The 19,527-nt window shown below is 37.6% G+C and overlaps 1 protein-coding gene across 1 annotated transcript in view; it reads left to right on the forward strand.

Moving 5' to 3' along the window:
• The window catches only part of ube2e3 (ubiquitin-conjugating enzyme E2E 3 (UBC4/5 homolog, yeast)), a 51,508-nt gene extending 46,873 nt beyond the window's left edge, over positions 1–4,635 (forward strand). The window contains exons 5-6 of the mRNA XM_055215109.2: positions 888–1,035; positions 3,866–4,635. Coding sequence (XP_055071084.1) covers positions 888–1,035; positions 3,866–3,963 — 246 coding nt within the window. The 3' untranslated portion in view covers positions 3,964–4,635. The remainder of the gene's footprint in view (positions 1–887; positions 1,036–3,865) is intronic.
• Positions 4,636–19,527: the final 14,892 nt, after the last annotated feature.

Here is a 19,527-nt window from a genome sequence, read left to right on the forward strand (position 1 = left end):
TTCTTTCTTTCTTTCTTTCTTTCTTTCTTTCTTTCTTTCTTTCTTTCTTTCTTTCTTTCTTTCTTTCTTTCTTTCTTTCTTTCTTTCTTTCTTTCTTTCTTTCTCTGTGTGTGTGCGTGCCTTTTCTCTTTTTCTGTCCAGCTCTCTTTCTCTTTTACTATGCTTCTCGTTTTACAAGCAGGTTTTAATGCAGAGTTCGTTTTGCTCTCTTTATCTATCTCTCTTTACTTTTCTCGTGTTCTTTCTCTCTGTAGGTGAATACAGTATATCACGTTGTTTTGTTTTCAGTGTCTGGCACCAGACCTCACACAGGTCCGCCTGTGTCATGCTCACTGTGTTTCGAGCTGGACTCTGAGACCACCATGGTCATACAATACCAGCATTGTGCCAGGCAGGCAGGGTTATTTTGGTCATTTGGTTTATGCTGCGTCATGTGACTCTCAGTATCTGCTGCAGGGGGCAGAGTGAAACACAAACAAACACAAGAAGCCAGTCTTTATAGGCCAACAAGCACACTAGCGCATGACCCGGCACTGCCCTTTCTCGACCTTCATCCAGCAGACTTGACCCTTCCACAGTACCGCAGCCAGTAGTTTGGTTCTGGCCCCTTAAGCCATGGCCATACGTCATCAATAACCCTTGAAGATACGGCTACTGACACACAGTTGGAAAGCTAGGTTAGGTTATGCTTGCTTAGCTCTCTTGTCTCAGTGGATCGATAGCTTTCAGGATTCAGCTCTGTTAATAGGACTGAAAGCTGCTATCCAGCTCTCAAAAGAGTCCCCCTTTATGATGAAAGCCTTGTACTGCTGTTAAGACACATCCATAGCATTAAACTGTGGTTGTGCACTGCTGAGCCAACAATAAGGGTTTTCTCTTTCGCACAGGTCACGTTCCGTACGAGGATCTATCACTGCAACATCAATAGTCAAGGTGTGATTTGTCTGGACATCCTGAAGGATAACTGGAGCCCAGCTCTGACCATCTCGAAGGTCCTGCTCTCCATCTGTTCCCTGCTGACAGACTGTAATCCAGGTGAGTACAGAAAAATAATGCATGAAACTCAGAACACAAAGTTACTTATCAACGTTTTACATGTTGCTTGATCATAAAACGTAATCGTAACCCTTATCATAATCTCCAAGCAAATTCTTCCTTTAAAGATGCACTGTGTAAATTTTAGAAAGATCTTTTGACACAATGCAATATAATATAACTATGTTTTTTCAGTGGTGTACAAAGACTTTACAAAATTAACTGTATTGTTTTTATTACCTTAGAATGAGCTGTTTTTATCTGCATACACAGCGGCCCCCTTACATGGATGCCGCGATTTTGCCAGCATCATGTTTTTACAGTAGCTCTAAATGGAAAACTGCTCTACACAGCGCGTTTGTCACTACGGTGTCTCAGGCGATGACTTCTTGTCCTGTGACTGCTACCGTAGCTTCTCTATGTGCTTCATAAGGGATGGGGTGCAATTCGCTACCTCACCACTAGATGCCGCTAAAATCTACACATTGCACCTTTAAAATCAGAAGACAATACATTCCTAAAACTAAAGGTGAAATGAACAAATGAAGCTGTCAGATTCAATGATCAGCTTTAAGAATCTTTTCTGTATTTGGTCTGCATCGCTTAGCAAAATGTTTCTGAACCAACATTCATTGCCATTTCTTATAGAGCAGTTTAATCCATCAATGCCCTCTGATTTTAAGATTAGGTTTAGTTTTAGGGCCGGGAACATTCTTTTAATTATATTAAAGTCACGCATTTGCACAGCGCGTTTGTCACTACGGTGTCTCAGACGATGACTTCTTGTTCTGTGACTGCTACCGTAGCTTCTCTATGTGCTTCATAAGGGATGGGGTGCAATTCGCAACCTCACCACTAGATGCCGCTAAAATCTACACATTGCACCTTTAAAATCAGAAGACAATACATTCCTAAAACTAAAGGTGCTTCACAAGGCAATAGAAGGACCATTTCTGGACCTTTTCTGTTTCAGAAAAGGTTCTTTGTGGTGAAAAGGGGTCCTTCAGATTATAAAATTGTATGAAATAAAATGACTATTTTAAGAACCTTTGACTGAATTATAGGGGTTCACCGAATATTCGGCCACCGAATTTTTACCATTTGCACTGCACGTGTTTTAAAGGCTTGCAAATGTTAACATTCAAGTGATTTTAATCAATTTAACAGTAAAAAGGCACTAAAGTAAGCAGCTTTCTGTACGCACATGAGGTTGAATGTGTCCGATCCAGCTCCAGTCAGACGTGATGATCCCTATGCCCTTCAAAGATCAGAACTCTTGATGTGTAAACTTTAGAGTTGCGCTACTGTGTCTCATACTGTTGTCCATTAACATAAATTTGCCGAATAGAGCGTAATGTTTTTATGTGGAGCGACTTTCTGTGCGTGCGTGCGTTTAAGTGCACTAAGTAGAGCATACACGGAAAGACGCATTTCAAAAAGCAAGCGAACATAAAATCTTTCTGTTATTGACAGGGCACATACAAACAAAATGATCTTCACATTATTCTTTTTCTAATAAAAACATGTGTTTATGTCTTAAGTGTTAATGTATAGATAACAGTTAGAAACCAGTCTGTGGTTATTTGGTCTTAATGACACCGTAACCTCAATTAACCTACTTAAGTCTGTGTCATTAATGTTAATCAAACAACCCAAGAAAACCCAAGAAAACACTTCTGTAGCTTAAAAAATAATTATATTTAATTTATACAATAAAGACAGTATTATAATTAATTTAATTTGATTTCTGTACCTAATGCTAATTTTAGACCTTACTTAATGTGCAACTTTGTTCTTTATTAAAAATGTTTGTAATTTCTTTATTTGTTATTAGATTTTTCCCACCCCTATTTTGCTGATCCGAAAAATAATCCGGTCCGTGCCTCAAAAACTGTAATGTGAACCGAACCGCAAGTTTTGTGATCAGTCACACCTCTAGTAAAGTTAGTACACAGTCATAACCATAAATGCAATGGTACTAATAATTGGGATACATTTTTTTTTTTTTCGTTTTTCTGCCTTGGTTTACTCGTTTACTTAATTTTCATTTCAGTGCATCCCTACTGAATGGTTCTTTGAGGAACCAAAAATGGTTCTTCTCTGGCATCGCTGTGATGAACCTTTTAAGCACTTTTACCTTTCAAGTCCATGTAAAGTCATTTCAGAGAATTGTTTCTGAACACATTATGAATCTATTACTGAAATGTAAATCATTATGGCTTCCCTGTAAGCCAATGATATTTATATTGTCAGCACAATGCTTTACAAATTGAGCTGGACATGGTAATAGCAATAGTCAAGGTCATGGGTTCGATCCCCAGAGAATACACAAACTGCACTGCAAGTCACTTTGAATAAAACCGTCTGCCAAATGCATGAGTTTAATATAATTAAAAGAATGTTCCCGGCCCTAAAACTAAATCTAATCTTAAAATCAGAGGGCATTGATGGATTGAACTGTTGTATAAGAGGTGGCAATGAATGTTGGTTCAGAGACATTTTGCTGGGCGATGCAGACCAAGTGCGGAAGGGATTCTTAAAGCTGATCATTGAATCTGACAGCTTCATTTGTTCATTTCATATGTTGCTTAAAGTCATGGTTTCATCACAAGTCAAGAAAAAAGTCCTGTTTTAAATCCTCCATGAAGCCTTTACGATGTTTGTCTCAAAAACATCGTGTCAGCCGAATCAGCAGAAACGTCTGTGAATCCCACACAGCTCATTTTCATTTACCGGAGATATCTCACTGTCCCGCCCAGCATCTCTCAGAATGACTCCTGGGTATAAGTATGTCTCACTTTCTTATTCATTTTTCTTCTCCATATCTCAGCGGATCCTCTGGTGGGGAGCATAGCTACTCAGTACCTGACCAACAGAGCAGAACATGACAGGATAGCTCGACAGTGGACCAAGAGATACGCCACATAGACGGCGACCGCCGGCAACCCCAGATACCCCACCTCCACCCCGATTTTCCTCTGCCCCCTCCCGTTCCCTCTCCACTCCTCCCTCACCCCCAGTCCCCATCACCCGCAGGAGTGTAAAGATCCAGGAGAGGCAACTTTACAACGTGCAACAAATCTTTATAGCCTTTACAAAACGGACTTCTGTGTATATGTCATACCGATTCTACCCCGTGTTTTTACCCAATACGGACTGGGAGCGCAGACAGAACCGACCGCGGTAAGGCTGCCGGAGTAGAATTTTGTAGCGGTAGATTTAGTTCTGTTTAAAAGCCTTCTTGCAAGTCTTGCTTCTTTGGGATATAAAATGTATTTTGTGATGTAACAAGGAAGATGTTCCTAAAGTCAACCAAATATTATGGTGCATTTTAGCCTAATTCATTATCTGTATGAAGTCAACGGAAAAAAACGAAAAAGACTAAAAAAAGAAAAACGAGCTGTAGATTATTAGAAATGATGTCATTTATATGAGACCCACACTCATTTCCAGTTCTGTGGTACATGCTGTTGTGAATCTGTTATACCTTTGTCAGTTTGTAATGAAGAGATCTCATTGAACGTTTTGTAGCTCAGCTGAAATGAGCCTTCACTGTAAAATCCCCTTGAACACAATAATAATAAAAAACCTTTCCCCGGAGGTAAGGTGTGTGTGTGTGCTGTTTTTATCAAGGGTGTTTTATAATATGTGAAGAGGGCGGTCCATAAACATTGCCATTTTAATCTCAATGACAAGTGTTTGCGGTGTCAGAAATCAACTTTTATCATGCAAATTTTGGACGGTAAAATTAATTTATCGTGCTATTCACTTATGTCAAATACTTATTGCCAATAAAACCATTGTTGTGTATTTATAGGCTTATTATGAGGTTAAGAAGATATCTGGTACAAATATATTTTTTTTGCCTGGTTAATTTTCCTCATATGTTCCTCATTTGGCCCGCCCCGCAACACTGGATCTATTCTTACAACCCGCACAGCCCCGCGACCATTAAAATTGACAAACTAGGCATTTATAATGTAATTAAAAAGAGGCTTTATTTCAGCCTAAAAGTGCTTGGAAACAGCCATTAGATTACATCGCCCTGTAAAGTGGCAACAACATACGCGAATGAACCATTGAAACCGGCATGGTCATATTAATATAGAGATAGGATAATGATAAACATTTTCAATATTTACAAAGCAGCGTTTGTATTATCTATTCACAAATTCCGTACCTTAATTTCTCTCGCAGATCGTCTTTCATCTTTTATTTCTTCATTTGTTTTGTTGTTGTGTCTGGCAGCAGGAGCTACTTGCGCTTCCGTGATGTGACGCCAAAGGTTTGGGGATATCAAGTTACGTTGCCACGTAGGCCTACGTAATTTAACCTTATCAAAGAACGTAAAAAAAATAAAAATATATATTCCCAAATATTTAATATATATGCTAAGGGAATTAGACGCAACATATCTGTTTTTTATTTTGTTTTTAATGACCCGCCCCGCATTAAAGTTACAATTTCTTTAACCGCCCCGACCCGCGGGTTACAAGCGGAGCCCGCGGGTCCAGATACCACTTTTTCATTTCCGATTCCGATACCAGAATTCCGAATATCAGCCGATACCTGCCCGATGCTACTGTAAATAAATGTGTATAGTGATTTCTGCTACGTCTAGTATAATTATGTAAAAATCAATCATTTTAAAATAATTTACAAGTTACAGGAAACATTAATTATTAGTCATGGCACTGTTTAGGAGAACATGTAATAGATACATTTGATCAGTTAAGGATAAATATTTTTCCTTAATTGCCTCAAACTGTTATTGTAAATAGCCTTACTGTGGGTTCACGCCAGCCGCGCGAGAGGCGTCAAATTCGCGTCTACCTCGTCTAGTTTGCGGCTTGAACGTTTTGAGTTTACTCACTTCATTCGCGTGTGAAATTCTAGCCATCGAGACATTCATGCGGAAATTTTGCATCATGGGAGGGGCTTCTTCGAGGCGTCAAGTGCAAGTGATTTCAATGTTAAGTAAATGTGAAGACGCGTTGACGCGCACCTGGAGGTCTCGCGGCGCGAATGAGGCATTAAGCGTGGTACACGCGATTCCACCTCATTCGCGCATCTAGTTTGCGAGTTGAAAAATTTGACGGAAACAGCCATTAGATTACATCGCCCTGTAAAGTGGCAACAACATACGCGAATGAACCATTGAAACCAGCATGGTCATATTAATATAGAGATAGGATAATGATAAACATTTTCAACATTTACACAGCAGCGTTTGTATTATCTATTCACAAATTCCTACCTTAATTTCTCCCGCAGATCGTCTTTCATCTTTTATTTCTCCATTTGTTTTGTTGTTGTGTCTGTCAGCGGGAGCTACTTGCGCTTCCGTGACGTGACACCAAATGTTTGGGGATATCAAGTTACGTTGCGCAAGTTACGTTGCCACGTAGGCCTACGTAATTTAACCTTATCAAAGAACGTAAAAAAAATTAAAATATATATTCCCAAATAATTAATATATATGCTAAGGGAATTAGACGCAACATATCTGTTTTTTTATTTTGTTTTTAATGACCCACCCCGCATTAAAATTACTATTTCATTTAACCGCACCGACCCGCGGGTATACCACTTTTTCACTTCCGATTCCGATACCAGAATTCCGAATATCAGCCGATACCTGCCCGATACTACTGTAAATAAATGTGTATAGTGCTTTCTGCTACATCTAGTATAATTTTAAATGAAAAAATCAATCATTTTACTTTGATAATTTACAAGTTACAGGAAACACTAATTATTAATCATGGCACTGTTTAGGAGAACATAATAGATACATTTGATCAGTTAAGTATAAATATTTTTTCCTTAATTGCGTAAAACTGTCATTGTAAATAGCCTTATTGTGGGTTCACGCCAGCTGCGCGAGAGGCGTCAAATTCGCGTCTACCTCGTCTAGTTTGCGGCTTGAACGTTTTGAGTTTACTCACTTCATTTGCGCGTGAAATTCTAGTCATCGAGACATTCACGCGGAAATTCGCGTCATGGGAGGGGCTTCTTCGAGACGTCAAGTGCAAGTGATTTCAATGTTAAGTCAATGTGAAGACGCGTGGACGCGCGCCTGGAGGTCTCGCGGCGCAAATGAGGCGTTAAGCGCGGTAGACGCGATTCCGCCTCATTCGCGCATCTAGTTTGCGAGTTGAAAAATTTGACGGAAAAATGCGCAGTGTTAACCAATCAGGAGTTTGCTCTAATAGTGCCGTGATTACAGGAAGCGAGCGGAGTCGCAGAGGCCCCTCCCATGACGCGAGTTTCCGCGTGGGGGTCTCGATGACTAGAATTTCATTGAGACCAGATCTTTAAAATAGCCTACAGTTATCTTGTGTGTGAATGACGCGTTCCATCCGTCCGCTTCACCAGTGGATTAACTCGGTTTGCGAGTAAGTTAACGTTACAGTGTTTCTGTGATCTCAAATATCTTTAAATGTGCGTTTGTTCCTTCACATGAAGCTGTTGAGTGTATTAAAAGACTTTGAATATAGTGCATAAAAGTGCTTTTATAATACGTTGTTCTTCTAATAGCTTGTCAGTAACAACCACGGCTAACACAGATATCGGAATTGGATCGGTCATGTTGTCGGTCAGCCCCGATACGATCCAGAATATCGGATCGGGACATCGCTAATTTTTACAACATAGATTTGCTAAGGGTGTAGATAAACTAAACACTTTAGTATTTTCCAAAAAAATGAGCTATGGTAACTATATCTACTATAGTAAAATGATATATTTGGGATTGCACTGTATTAGCAATGCAAAAGATTCCCAGGGAACAAACATACTGATAAAAATGTATGCACTGCAAATCACTTTGCATAAAAGTGCATGCCAAGTGTATAAAGTAATCTAATTTGATTTATATGTTGCTTACACACAGAGTTTGTCTTGATATACAGCTAATAAATAGACTCACATTGGCAGCATAAAGCAAAAGAGAGACTCATTTACAAAACTAACCATGCTGCCAATAGACTGACATGAGCAGCTGTCCATCAAAATCTGATGTTAAAAGGATATCTAATGTTCATTTAGGCTCATATTGGGGCACAAGACTTACTTGTGGACTTGCTAATTTCACAAAACGTGTGTATGGCTTTAATTAAGGCTGTTATGTCATTTTTGGCATGCAGAAAGGGTCACTTGGTCCCTGTGTGCATTTCACATAGCCAGAATGAGATTGGTTTTTCTAGGGTCGCCCCCAGTATTCGTCACGCGGCCGGTATGGTTTTCTCTTATGCTGTGAATGATGCGAGATGAATTCTGACCCGTGTTGATAGTGTCAGATTTACACCCCGGAGGGCGGTGGAATGCGTACGCTGTCTGACCCAACTTGAATGTTTGCAGCCCCCTGGTGGGCCCTTTGTTAATCGCACTTAAATGAGAGGATGATGGAGATCGATGAAGCATCATGTAGAGATTGATTATTTTGTTAGTTGTCAATTGACTGTTGCTCATTCGTGTGCTTTCTGTTTTTTGTGAAGAGTCCCGTGGGAATCTCCAAGGCTACGGACAGAATAATAGCTTTATTTAATAGTGAATACAGCGGGGTGTACTCTGCTGTTAATTTTTTTTACTATCAAAATGTTGTGCCCGTCTGGCACCAACAACCATGCCACACTCAAAATTGCTTAAATCTCCTTTCTTTCCCATTCTGACATTCAGTTTGGAGTTCAGGAGATTGTCTTGACCAGGACCACACCCCTTAATGCATTGAAGCAACTGCCCTGTGATTGGTTGATTAGATAATTGCATTAATGAAAAATTTAACAGGTGTTTCTAATAATCCTTTAGGTGAGTGTATATGATGTAAACAAAAACCTTTATTCTGCAATAGATTATTTGTGATTAATCATTATGCAACCCTACGTTGGGGACATTTTTTGGTCCTCATGAGGATAAAAGCTTAGCAATCATACTAAATTATTAAATAAACACGATAAATGTAAGCATTTACTGTGAGGGGTTGGGTTATGGGAAGTGTGTGTGTGTGCATGCATGCATGCGGGCGTGTGTGAAATGTTCAGGTAATCCATAAATACATTTTGCAATATGTACAGTACAGCACATTTACTACTGTGTGTGCTGCAGAAATTATAAGTAATATGTTAGTATGTTTTAACATAGTCTGATAGTGTTATGGTCATTGTCATGATTTCGTATGGATTTTACTGAAATGCAAACATTTTTAGTGTAACATTTTTATTTTCCCATGCTTAATTAAAGGCTTTTCTGTAATACTGCACCGACATCAGTAACTGGTTTGATAGATCTATTTATTGGATGATTTACTTTAGGATATTAAGTGTGTAGTGATTGGTGCTGAATTGTGAATGTGTATGTATGTCTATGAATGGACTGGTCACATTTCCTGGGTGTACCGAGATGCTGGGATAATCTTCAGTCCGCTGCAACCCTCAGGCTGTAAAATAAATCGCTTTTATTAGTTTCCATACAGACTGAGTCTGGTTTAAGAGAGGGACGAGTCAGAGATGTGACAGATCTGGGCATTCAGCTCACGTGGCCACATGAGGGAGACAAAACATAGCGTTACTTCCTACATGCTTTTTATTGATGTTTTACTTAAGATATATTTTGCCTCTGTTAATTTTTTTTAATTAATTGCATTGATCCATCGTAAAAATGACCCACAGGTGGGAGAATGTAATGCATTACGAATAAATAAGCCCCATGGTTTACGAGTTGTTATAATGGGAAATGATGATTAATCACCCGCACACACCTACTTAAAAATCAGCAGACTGTCTGAATTCAGTGAATAATGAGAGGGGATGCTCCTCTTCACCCCACTGACTGATGGGATTTATGCTGACCCATCAAAATATAAGATCTCAATTCAGTCCTGTAAATAACCTTTAATTACCTGCACAAGTACAAATGTGTGTGTTTGGCAGATTTGTATTGACCCTGACGTAATTGACAAAATAATAATAATACATTTTATTTATGGGGGACCTTATGTGACACTCAAGGACACCTTACATACAGTTAAAGCACATAAAGCAATAATAAAATGCAATACAACCAATATACTACATCACTGGTAAGCCTGTCTGAAAAGATTTTAATGCTTTTAAGATTGTTTTTTAAAGCATTTTGGGACCAAATAAAGTGATGATTTTTTTGAATAAAAACTGTTCAGATGAAGAAAGCGAGTCATGTAAGTCTGAGATGTCATAAAGGTGAGTTTCTTCTTTATTTTTTCCTTTTTTCCTTTAACCCTAATAAGATCCTTGGGGTCAGTCTTACCCCGAAGCCACTTTTCTTTAAAACATGGTTCCCTTCATCTCAGTGGAATAAGATTTTGTGACTTTTCCAGATCATCTGTCAAGATTTATATAAAAAATCTGGCTTGATTGGGTCATTCTAAAGAGGCGTACAAAAATGGAAAATTAATGGGAAATGCAAAAAAATATATTTTTTTCTTTTTATTTTTCAAAAAAAATATCAATGCATCCAGAGTCCAGACTAAATCACACAGGTGCACACACACGCACGTACAAACACACACACAGTCACAATAAACTTACACACACATAAAGACACACACACAGACACAAACACACTTGCATTGTCAAATTTATGTGGCATTTTGTAAAAACATTTCAAACTACATCAAAAACTAAAAAAATTCCACTATTTGAAATAATATTTATTTTTAATGTCCTTTCTAATGTTTATGTAAGGAAAATTGACGACGGGCCATTGAATTATAAGAAAATAATGCACACCAAGGTGGTAATGCGGCACGACGCGAAGCGGAGTTACACCACAGGTGTGCATTATTTTCAAATAATTCAAAGGACCGGAGTCAATTATTCCGCTTATACCACGGTTACCACAAACATTGCTCTGGTGTCTATTTTTAAGACATTTGAAAAATTAGGTGTGCGGTTTACAGAAAAATAATCAACACCCATAGAACATTTCTCAGCCAATCAGAATGCAGCATTCAACAGACCCGTGGTATAAATAAACATAAATTGAAGTAGTTCACTGAAGTAGTGATTTGAGCAGTTTGCCACATCCAGTGAAATGAATGGGTCTCTATGCACCTCTGCGTGTCAAAATGATTTATTTTCTAAACTAATTCTTTTATGTTTTTTTCACCGGAAAACCAAATTCAACACCTAACACCTATATCAAATCTAAAAACAATTTAAATCAAATTTAGATCATAATTTATGTAAATTTTTTTCACAAAAAATTGCTATTTTACAGCCAAGCTAATGGTGTAGTTGAAGAATTGAGTTGTAAACGGGTACAAAAGCACTCCATATCTCCCAAAACACAGCATTAATGTATAGATGGCAAGTAAATAAAAAAGATATATTATTTGTATCATTAAAAATTTATATATTTTTTGTAATCACTCTATTCATCTCTTGGGTCATTTTTAGCCCCGCAGAACTATAACGTATACAGGAAAATCAGGTCTTATGGGGTTAAACGGCCTTTTATTGGCACAACTTGAAATTTAGCACTTAAATCTCTTCGTGATAAATATGACCGCTTATTATAACTGCTTACTGCCTATTTAACACAGCCGTGAAAGAAATTTAATCGTACACCAATAAACTTTTCCATTTTCTAATGTATCTAATATAATCCCTTATCCTAACTGTTGACAGTTGTGGTTGCATTAATAGAAAGGTGTGGTTACGGTGAGTCAGAGAGTTTAAAACTTAATGAAAGGGTTAACATTCTTTAACCTTATTTTCTTAAGCTATTATTAAATTCTCATAAGCCGTGTTCTGGCTATTAACCCCTCTTTGCCTGTGTTAGCGAATGCTTGTGAAACAAAAGAAGGGGTGGTGTTTGTCACTCAGTCAATTCAAGTATGTTTAGTCGTGTGTGTGTGCGCGCGTGTGTGCGTGAGCTGAGGTTATAGGGGTGTCGCAGGCCTCTTCTCTGTGGTTTTAGAGCCACTACAAGTGGAAAGCACAAAGGCTTAATTGAGATGAAGTGATCCGTGGATTAGCATGGGTGCTGGTAAATGCCCTCATCCCAGCTGACAATAGAGGGCCTCTGACAGGGGCCGATCGGCTGGGACTACAACAGTCCTCTGTTGTTTTTCAAGGGCCCGCGTGTTTGCCTGAATATCACCCCAACAGACGAAACAGCATATGTGCACCAAACTCTTCGATACTTGTGCCAGCATTGAAATAGAGATGATTTTATGCAAAAGTATTTCAGTATTATCAACATTTTTAAAGCCTTTGAGTACACAATTTTGTGTTATATATGTACAATTTATTAGGTACAATCTTGGGTAAAAGGGTTAATTGTATATTTTGCTATATAAAAAAAACTTTTGTAAGACTATTTGATGTTTATACATTTATTCATTTAGCATATGACACATATTTAGCATAAAGATCATGTGTTTAATTCCCAGGGAACATGCATATAATAAAAAATGTAATGCACTGTCGTCACCTGCATACAACTGTTTTCTAGATGCATGAATGTTATGTAAACTCATTAGCTGTATGCTTTAACTGAAACAGTTTGTTGAACACTTTCTTTTAGTTTTTATATAAAACAGTTCCATCAGTAATATTCACTCTATTTTTAGCCATGGTACAAGCAGTTTCAGATGAATTATAGCGACTAGATCCCTATAGACCCCAATTAGGTCTCACCACATTCTTTCATTAACAAGTTTTCTGATTTTAGGCATGGAGAGGTGTGAAACTCTCCCACTTCAACCAGTATGTTCCAGAATCATAATATTTGTGTTTTCAGACAGCTGATAACATACATGCGTATAGTGTGGGTTTCTAAAAATATTTTCAAAAAACTTTTTCAGATTTTTTCTGTTTATGGTGTCATCTTTACAAGAAAAGTAGTTCATAATTTATTGCAAAAAATGCATAAATGTTTGCAAATTAAGGGGTGGTATTATCCCCTTCTGACATCACAAGGGGAGCCAAATTTCAATTACTTTTTTTTCACATAATTGCAGAGAATGGTTTACCAAAACTAAGTTACTGGGTTGATCTTTTTTATTTTTTCTAGGTTGATGGAAGCACCGGTGACCCAATTATAGCAATTAAACATGGAAAAAATCAGATTTTCATGATATGTCCCATTTAATTTGTTTCAGTCTGTAGTGATTTTATATAGCTTACCTTTAAAACAAATGTATTTATTTTTTTATTTCTGATGAATGTATAGAGAGACGTCTATATGTACAGATGTGACCCTGGACCTCAAAACCAGTCATACGGGTCTTTTTTTATTGAGATTTATACATAATCTAAAAAAACTGAATAAATGAGCTTTCCATTGATGTATGGTTTGTTAGGATAGGGTCATACATATTTACGATAGGGTCATACATACAGGCAGTGGCGGCTCGTGACTGCTCATCCGAAGGGCGCAAATTCAAAATACGTTTTCGGAGTGTCATGTGTGTTGCTCGTGTTTTCAAAATATGTGTTTGTTGCATCAAGTGAATCATGTGCATCACGTGTTTTGTCAAAATAAGTGCCTGCTGCACACGCGTCAAAATCATTTATGATAAAAGAGACACTCTCGTTCACAAAATACATGCAAGACACTCCCTGAACAGTAAACTCTGATATACCCATATGTACCCATGCTTTTTATGACAGTTTTTGGTCCAGGGTCACAATTTAGATGGTGATAAAAGTAAAGTCAAACATAAATATCACTGCACTCCTATATGGAAACACATTTTTTGAATGAAAGGGACTTCTCGACCCTTAATCTTTTTTTTTTTTTTTACAAAATTCTTGTATCCCTAATATTAACCTAATCTGGTTTTTGTTTCAGTAGTGGGTCTAGACGGGTCAATCAGTGGAACCAGTGAAACCTTTTTACTTCAAATCCCCATTGTCCACAATAAAATAAAAGGCCCCTATTCATAGTGTATACCTAATAAAATACACTCAAACATTTTCTGGGTTTATTTAACCCAACATCTGGGTTTGTTCCTTACTGGCCCAATGCTGGGTTAAATTAACCCAGAAAATGTTTATATTTGATCCAACAATGGGTTAAAACAGTTAAATTACAACCCAAGGGGTTGGGTTTGTCCCTTTTTGGACCAGCGCTTAGTTGAAAATAGCCCAGCATTTTTTGTGTGTATTCTTGGCATTACAAGAAAGATATACTCATTAAAAAAGTTAAAAATAACCAAACACTGTAATTATCTTGAATTGTTGAGTAGTTTTAGCTTATTTGGTAGCACAATACAATAAGTTAGTATTAGCTAATATTTGTAAATGCATTAATGTAACATGAATGATTCATATAGTGTGTGAGCATTTATTAAAGGAATAGTCCATTTACTTATAAGAAAAATCCAGATAATTTACTCACCACCATGTCATCCAAAATGTTGATGTCTTTCTTTGTTCAGTCGAGAAGAAATTATGTTTTTTGAAGAAAACATTGCAGGATTTTTCTTATTTTAATGGACTTTAATGGACACCAACACTTAACACTTAACTCAACACGTAACAGTTTTTTTCAACGGAGTTTCAAAGGACTATAAACGATCCCAAACGAGGCATAAGGGTCTTATCTAGCGAAACGATTGTCATTTTTGAAAAATAAATAAAAATAAAAAATATGCACTTTTAAACTACAACTTCTCGTCTAGATCCGGTCGTGATGCGCCAACGTGACCCCATGCAATACGTCAAGAGGTCACAGAGGAAGAACCCGAAACTCCGCCCCAGTGTTTACAAGTGAAAGAGGACCGTTCCGATGTTGTTGTATGTCAACTGATACTAAGTAATGTCTTTGTGTCAGTTTATTGTTTACAATGGTCCGCAAATGTGCATTTTATATATGTAACACGTGACCTCCCTACTTCACTACGCATTTACGTTAGGTCGCGCTGGACCGGACCTAGACGAAAGGTTGTGGTTTAAAAGAGCATATTCTTTACCTTTCCTGTCAAAAATGACAATCGTTTCGCTAGATAAAACCCTTATGCCTCGTTTGGGATCGTTTATAGTCCTTTGAAACTCCGTTGAAAAAAACTGTTACGTGTTGTTGAGTTAAGTGTTAAGTGTTGGTGTCCATTAAAGTCCATTAAAATGAGAAAAATCCTGCAATGTTTTCCTCAAAAAACAATTTCTTCTCGACTGAACAAACAAAGACATCAACATTTTGGATGACATGGTGGTGAGTAAATTATCTGGATTTTTCTTTTAAGAAAATGGAATATTCCTTTAACCAATGTCAACAAATACAACCTAATTGTAAAGTGTGACTAAAATTACACTTATTTTAATGCTTATTTTGTCTTTAAATGCTTTATGTCACCTTGACGTCCCTTCGTATAGTTTATTGCATCCCTGGGCCCCTGGTTGAGAAATACTGCTGTAGACTCAAAAGGTATTTGGTTCGCGTCTTGCTCCAGGCTAACAGGGTGAGATTTGAACATGAATCTGTCACAGCCAACAGATGGCGCTGATTCCACACCCGTGAGGCTTCTGGCCCACAAACCGGAGAGTCTTTGTCTTCATGATGATGCTCGGATAGCTCGCTAAGTAGCTCCTCAGGGAGGTTATTGTAATGGCAGTTTTAGCAGTCGCACACCAACACTAGATGATTCCACCGAACACAGCTGCTGCTGGGATTACTTTACTGTTAACCTGTCAAATTTAAGAAGTGCCTGCGATCCCCCCTTCTCTATCTGCAGGAAAGATGCCAGGATGAAAAAAAACACACATCTGAAAGTATTAGAATGACATCTTCAGCCTCTTGGCAGGCAGAATTCTGGACTCCAAAGAGGATTTTATCAAGCAAGGCCATGACTGTTTGGTCAAAGTTGTTAGGAAGAATCTGATGAACCGGTTTTGGTTGTTTTTATTCCAGCAAATGGCTGAATCTCACAAAAGCTGTAATAAATACATCCACCCCACATTTCAAATTACCATCACTATATGTACCTGTCATTAATTAAACTGGCCTGTAAGTACTTACATTTCCCATGTACATACAATTTGTAAGTACAGTAGTGTTTGTTATTAGTTATCATATATGTACACTAAGTACCTGCCATTAACCCACACTTGCTTGTAAGTACTAAATACTTATATTGTATATTAATTTGTAAGTACAGTAGTGTTTCTGGTTAGTTACAGTATACCTACACTATAAGTATGTATCTGGTATCACCCAGTACTTATCGAGAGTTATAATAACTTCCAAGTATGTACCACTGGTAGTAAAGATACCATTTAATTACCATGTAGATACTAAAAGTAAGTACCACACATTTGACTGTAAGTACAACATATTTACCATGTATGTACAAGGTAAGTACACGTACTGTAAAATAAAGTGCTGCTGATATGTTAATAAATAAATTTATATATGTCTGTGCGTGTGCGCGCGTGTGTGTGTAAGGAATAATTGACGACAGGCCATTGAATTATAGGAAAATAATGCACACCAAGGTGGTAATGCGGCACGACGAGAATCCGTTACACCGCAGGTGTGCATTATTTTCAAATAATTCAAAGGACCGGAGTCAATTATTCCGCTTATACCACGGTTTCCACAAACATTGCTCTGGTGTCTATTTTTAAGACATTTGACAAGTTAGGTGTGCGGTCTACAGAAAAATAATCAACACTCATAGAACATTTCTCAGCCAATCAGAATGCAGCATTCAACAGACCCGTGGTATAAATATATAATAAATATCTCAAAACCGGCTTGTTTTCTTTAAACAATAATATTTTTTCTTGATTTTAAGGTGACGTGTGATCCGGACACATCCTTGACAGTTTTTGCCATATTTACCCCAATTTTTGTTTTTGTTGAAAAAAATCATCTTGCTAGATGCACACATTTTTTATATGAATGTGTGTATGACCTTCACTGACCTATTTATTCTGATAGTGAGCATATTTTAAAGTGAACACCCTTCCCCTCTCACTTCTCCACATAGGCAATACAGAAAACTCTCTATGGATAGATTACCATAGTCTTACTATGATTTTCAGGCTTTGAGAAATGTGGAAGTATGAATCTGTCAGTATCTATATATGTAATAATTGAGTCCAGTCTCATGACATGTGTATAAATAGCACGCCGTGTGAAAATTTGTGCATTACATACCCCAAATTCCAATTTTGCGTGCATATCATATGCCAGTCCTTTCCGTTCACTTAATATGGTGTGTCCTTTTGTGCTGTTTTATTTACCATTGTCGCTTGGGTTTGAGGTTAGAACAACTTTTTGTTACAGAAAATGACATCCTAACCCAAACCCCAATTCTAACCCCAACTTCAAGCGACCATGGTTTAAAAATAGGAAAAAACATGAAGAAACCTATATATTAAATGACATCCTAAAGCTAATCCCATATATAACCCCAAACCTAAGCGAAAATGGTTTAAAAACAATGTAAAATTAAGAAACAAACACATAACGACCCGAAGATGTGCCATATTAAAGGTGCATTGTGTAAATTTTAGCAGCAATTTGCGAATTGCAACCAACGGCTCAGTCCACTGCTCACTCTCGGTTTTGAAACGCATAGAGAAGCTACGGTAGCCGCCACAGGAAAAACATGTCATGGTCGGAGACAACTTAGTGAAAAAAGTTTGTCCATTAAGGGCTTCTGTAGAAACATGGCTTCACAAAATGGCAACTTCCACGTAAGGGGACCCTCAGTGTATGTAGATAAAAAGGTCTCATTCTAAAGTAATAAAAACATAATGGTTCATTATTAAAAGGTCTTTATACACCCCTGATAATATAGTTTTGTATATTATTTTGCAATTCTGTCAAGAGATCCTTTTAAAAATTACACATTGCACCTTTAAGTGAACAGAAAGGACTGGCTTATCATATGCACAGAAAATTGGAATTTGGCGTATGTATTGCAAAAGTGTTCACACTGTGTGCTATTTATACACATCTCCATGAGACTGGGTTCAATAATTACAAATTGACACAAACCCAATAAGCATTTTTTACACCAAGTTATTTCTTGTGGTCGAATGACATTGTTAAAGGATTAAAGAGTGTGTTTCAAATGAGTCAGACCAGATTTTTCCATGGCATCCGTAATACAATGGATCTTTGTGAGGGCTTGCAAAATGGCTCATCTGGACTTCAAACACACAGATTGCTGGTGGTGAGGAAGCAGTCGGCAGACAGTCTTCTCCTAATTATTTCAGCCCCTAATTAGCATTCAAAACAAGACAACATCACTGTCTCTCAGTTATTATCTCTCTTTCTCTGTGTTCTGTATATGATGGGAGTTTCCAAAGCTGTTTACTTTTTATAATAAAATAAGTCAATGGTGCTGGAGTGTCATGCAGGGAGTAGCATTGACTGTAATATGAGCGTACTCTGATTTATTTTACCAAATTTCATTTAGACATTTAAAGGAAAAATTGCATAACTAAATAATGCACTTTTAGAGGCGTTCCATAAGTTTCATTTTAATACTGAAAAGATTTAAGAGCTTATGCAGACAGAGAGGAAGACGAACAATACCTTGACTTTTGGTCTGTTCCTCATACAAAGTGTTCGGCTTTGGTTTGATTTCAGATCCCAATAGGGACCGACAGGAAGAAGAATAGCCTGCATGCCCAAATATGGACAGAAACGTTTCTGTTTGGTTGTGTCCTGCCTGCGTTTGTTCTTACAGAAGGGGTTTCCCCCACCTCTTAAAATGCCATAAAAATCAGCGCCATTAGCACACGAAACCACCGTGACCTCATCAAACCAAGAAAAACAGATGGTTTTCGTTACAGCCTTTCGATGACAACACTGTCCCATTTTCCAGGGAAACCTCGCGTTAGGCTTCGAAATTAAAATATGGCTGTTACTACACAAGACCCACAGGGTGTAAACCGAAAGATGCTATGACCTCTTTGAGACCTCACCTCATAAAAGTTCAAGTATTCCTTTTAGAGCCGACCGCACCTTGAGGTCGTTTCACAGTTTTTGACTGCCCGGAGCCCTCAGGCTTGTGTTTTAAATTAGTACGGTCTGCTTTCAGGTGACTCACGTTGTACTTAAGTAGGATGAGCCATTTGTCTGAGAATAGCACAGGATTATAAAAATAATCACATGGAGATAAAAAAAACTACAAGATTGGAGAGATGCAGAGTGTCTTGCCAATTACAGAGAACAGGTTTTCATGGATTACCTCAGACTCATGTGGATCAGCAACACCAGCTTTGTAAATGCTATCATCTTCATTTATAAATAGGTTTTTAAAGGTATAGTTCAACAAAAATGAAAGTCACTATTTGGTCATAACAGTCATTTCAGTATTTTTATGGTGTTTTTGAGAAGCTTGAAATATTTTCATCTGTTGTATGAGCAATTCCAGGGTTATGCATGTGATTTTCCAAAAATTAAAATATTTTTACCAAGAACCATCCGTTTATATTTTCCTAAGCCCGTGATGATAGAGTCCAGACATCAGAAAAATATCAGTCTATA

Source organism: Misgurnus anguillicaudatus, chromosome 17, assembly GCF_027580225.2.
Source record: "Misgurnus anguillicaudatus chromosome 17, ASM2758022v2, whole genome shotgun sequence".
NCBI classification, from domain to species: domain Eukaryota; kingdom Metazoa; phylum Chordata; class Actinopteri; order Cypriniformes; family Cobitidae; genus Misgurnus; species Misgurnus anguillicaudatus.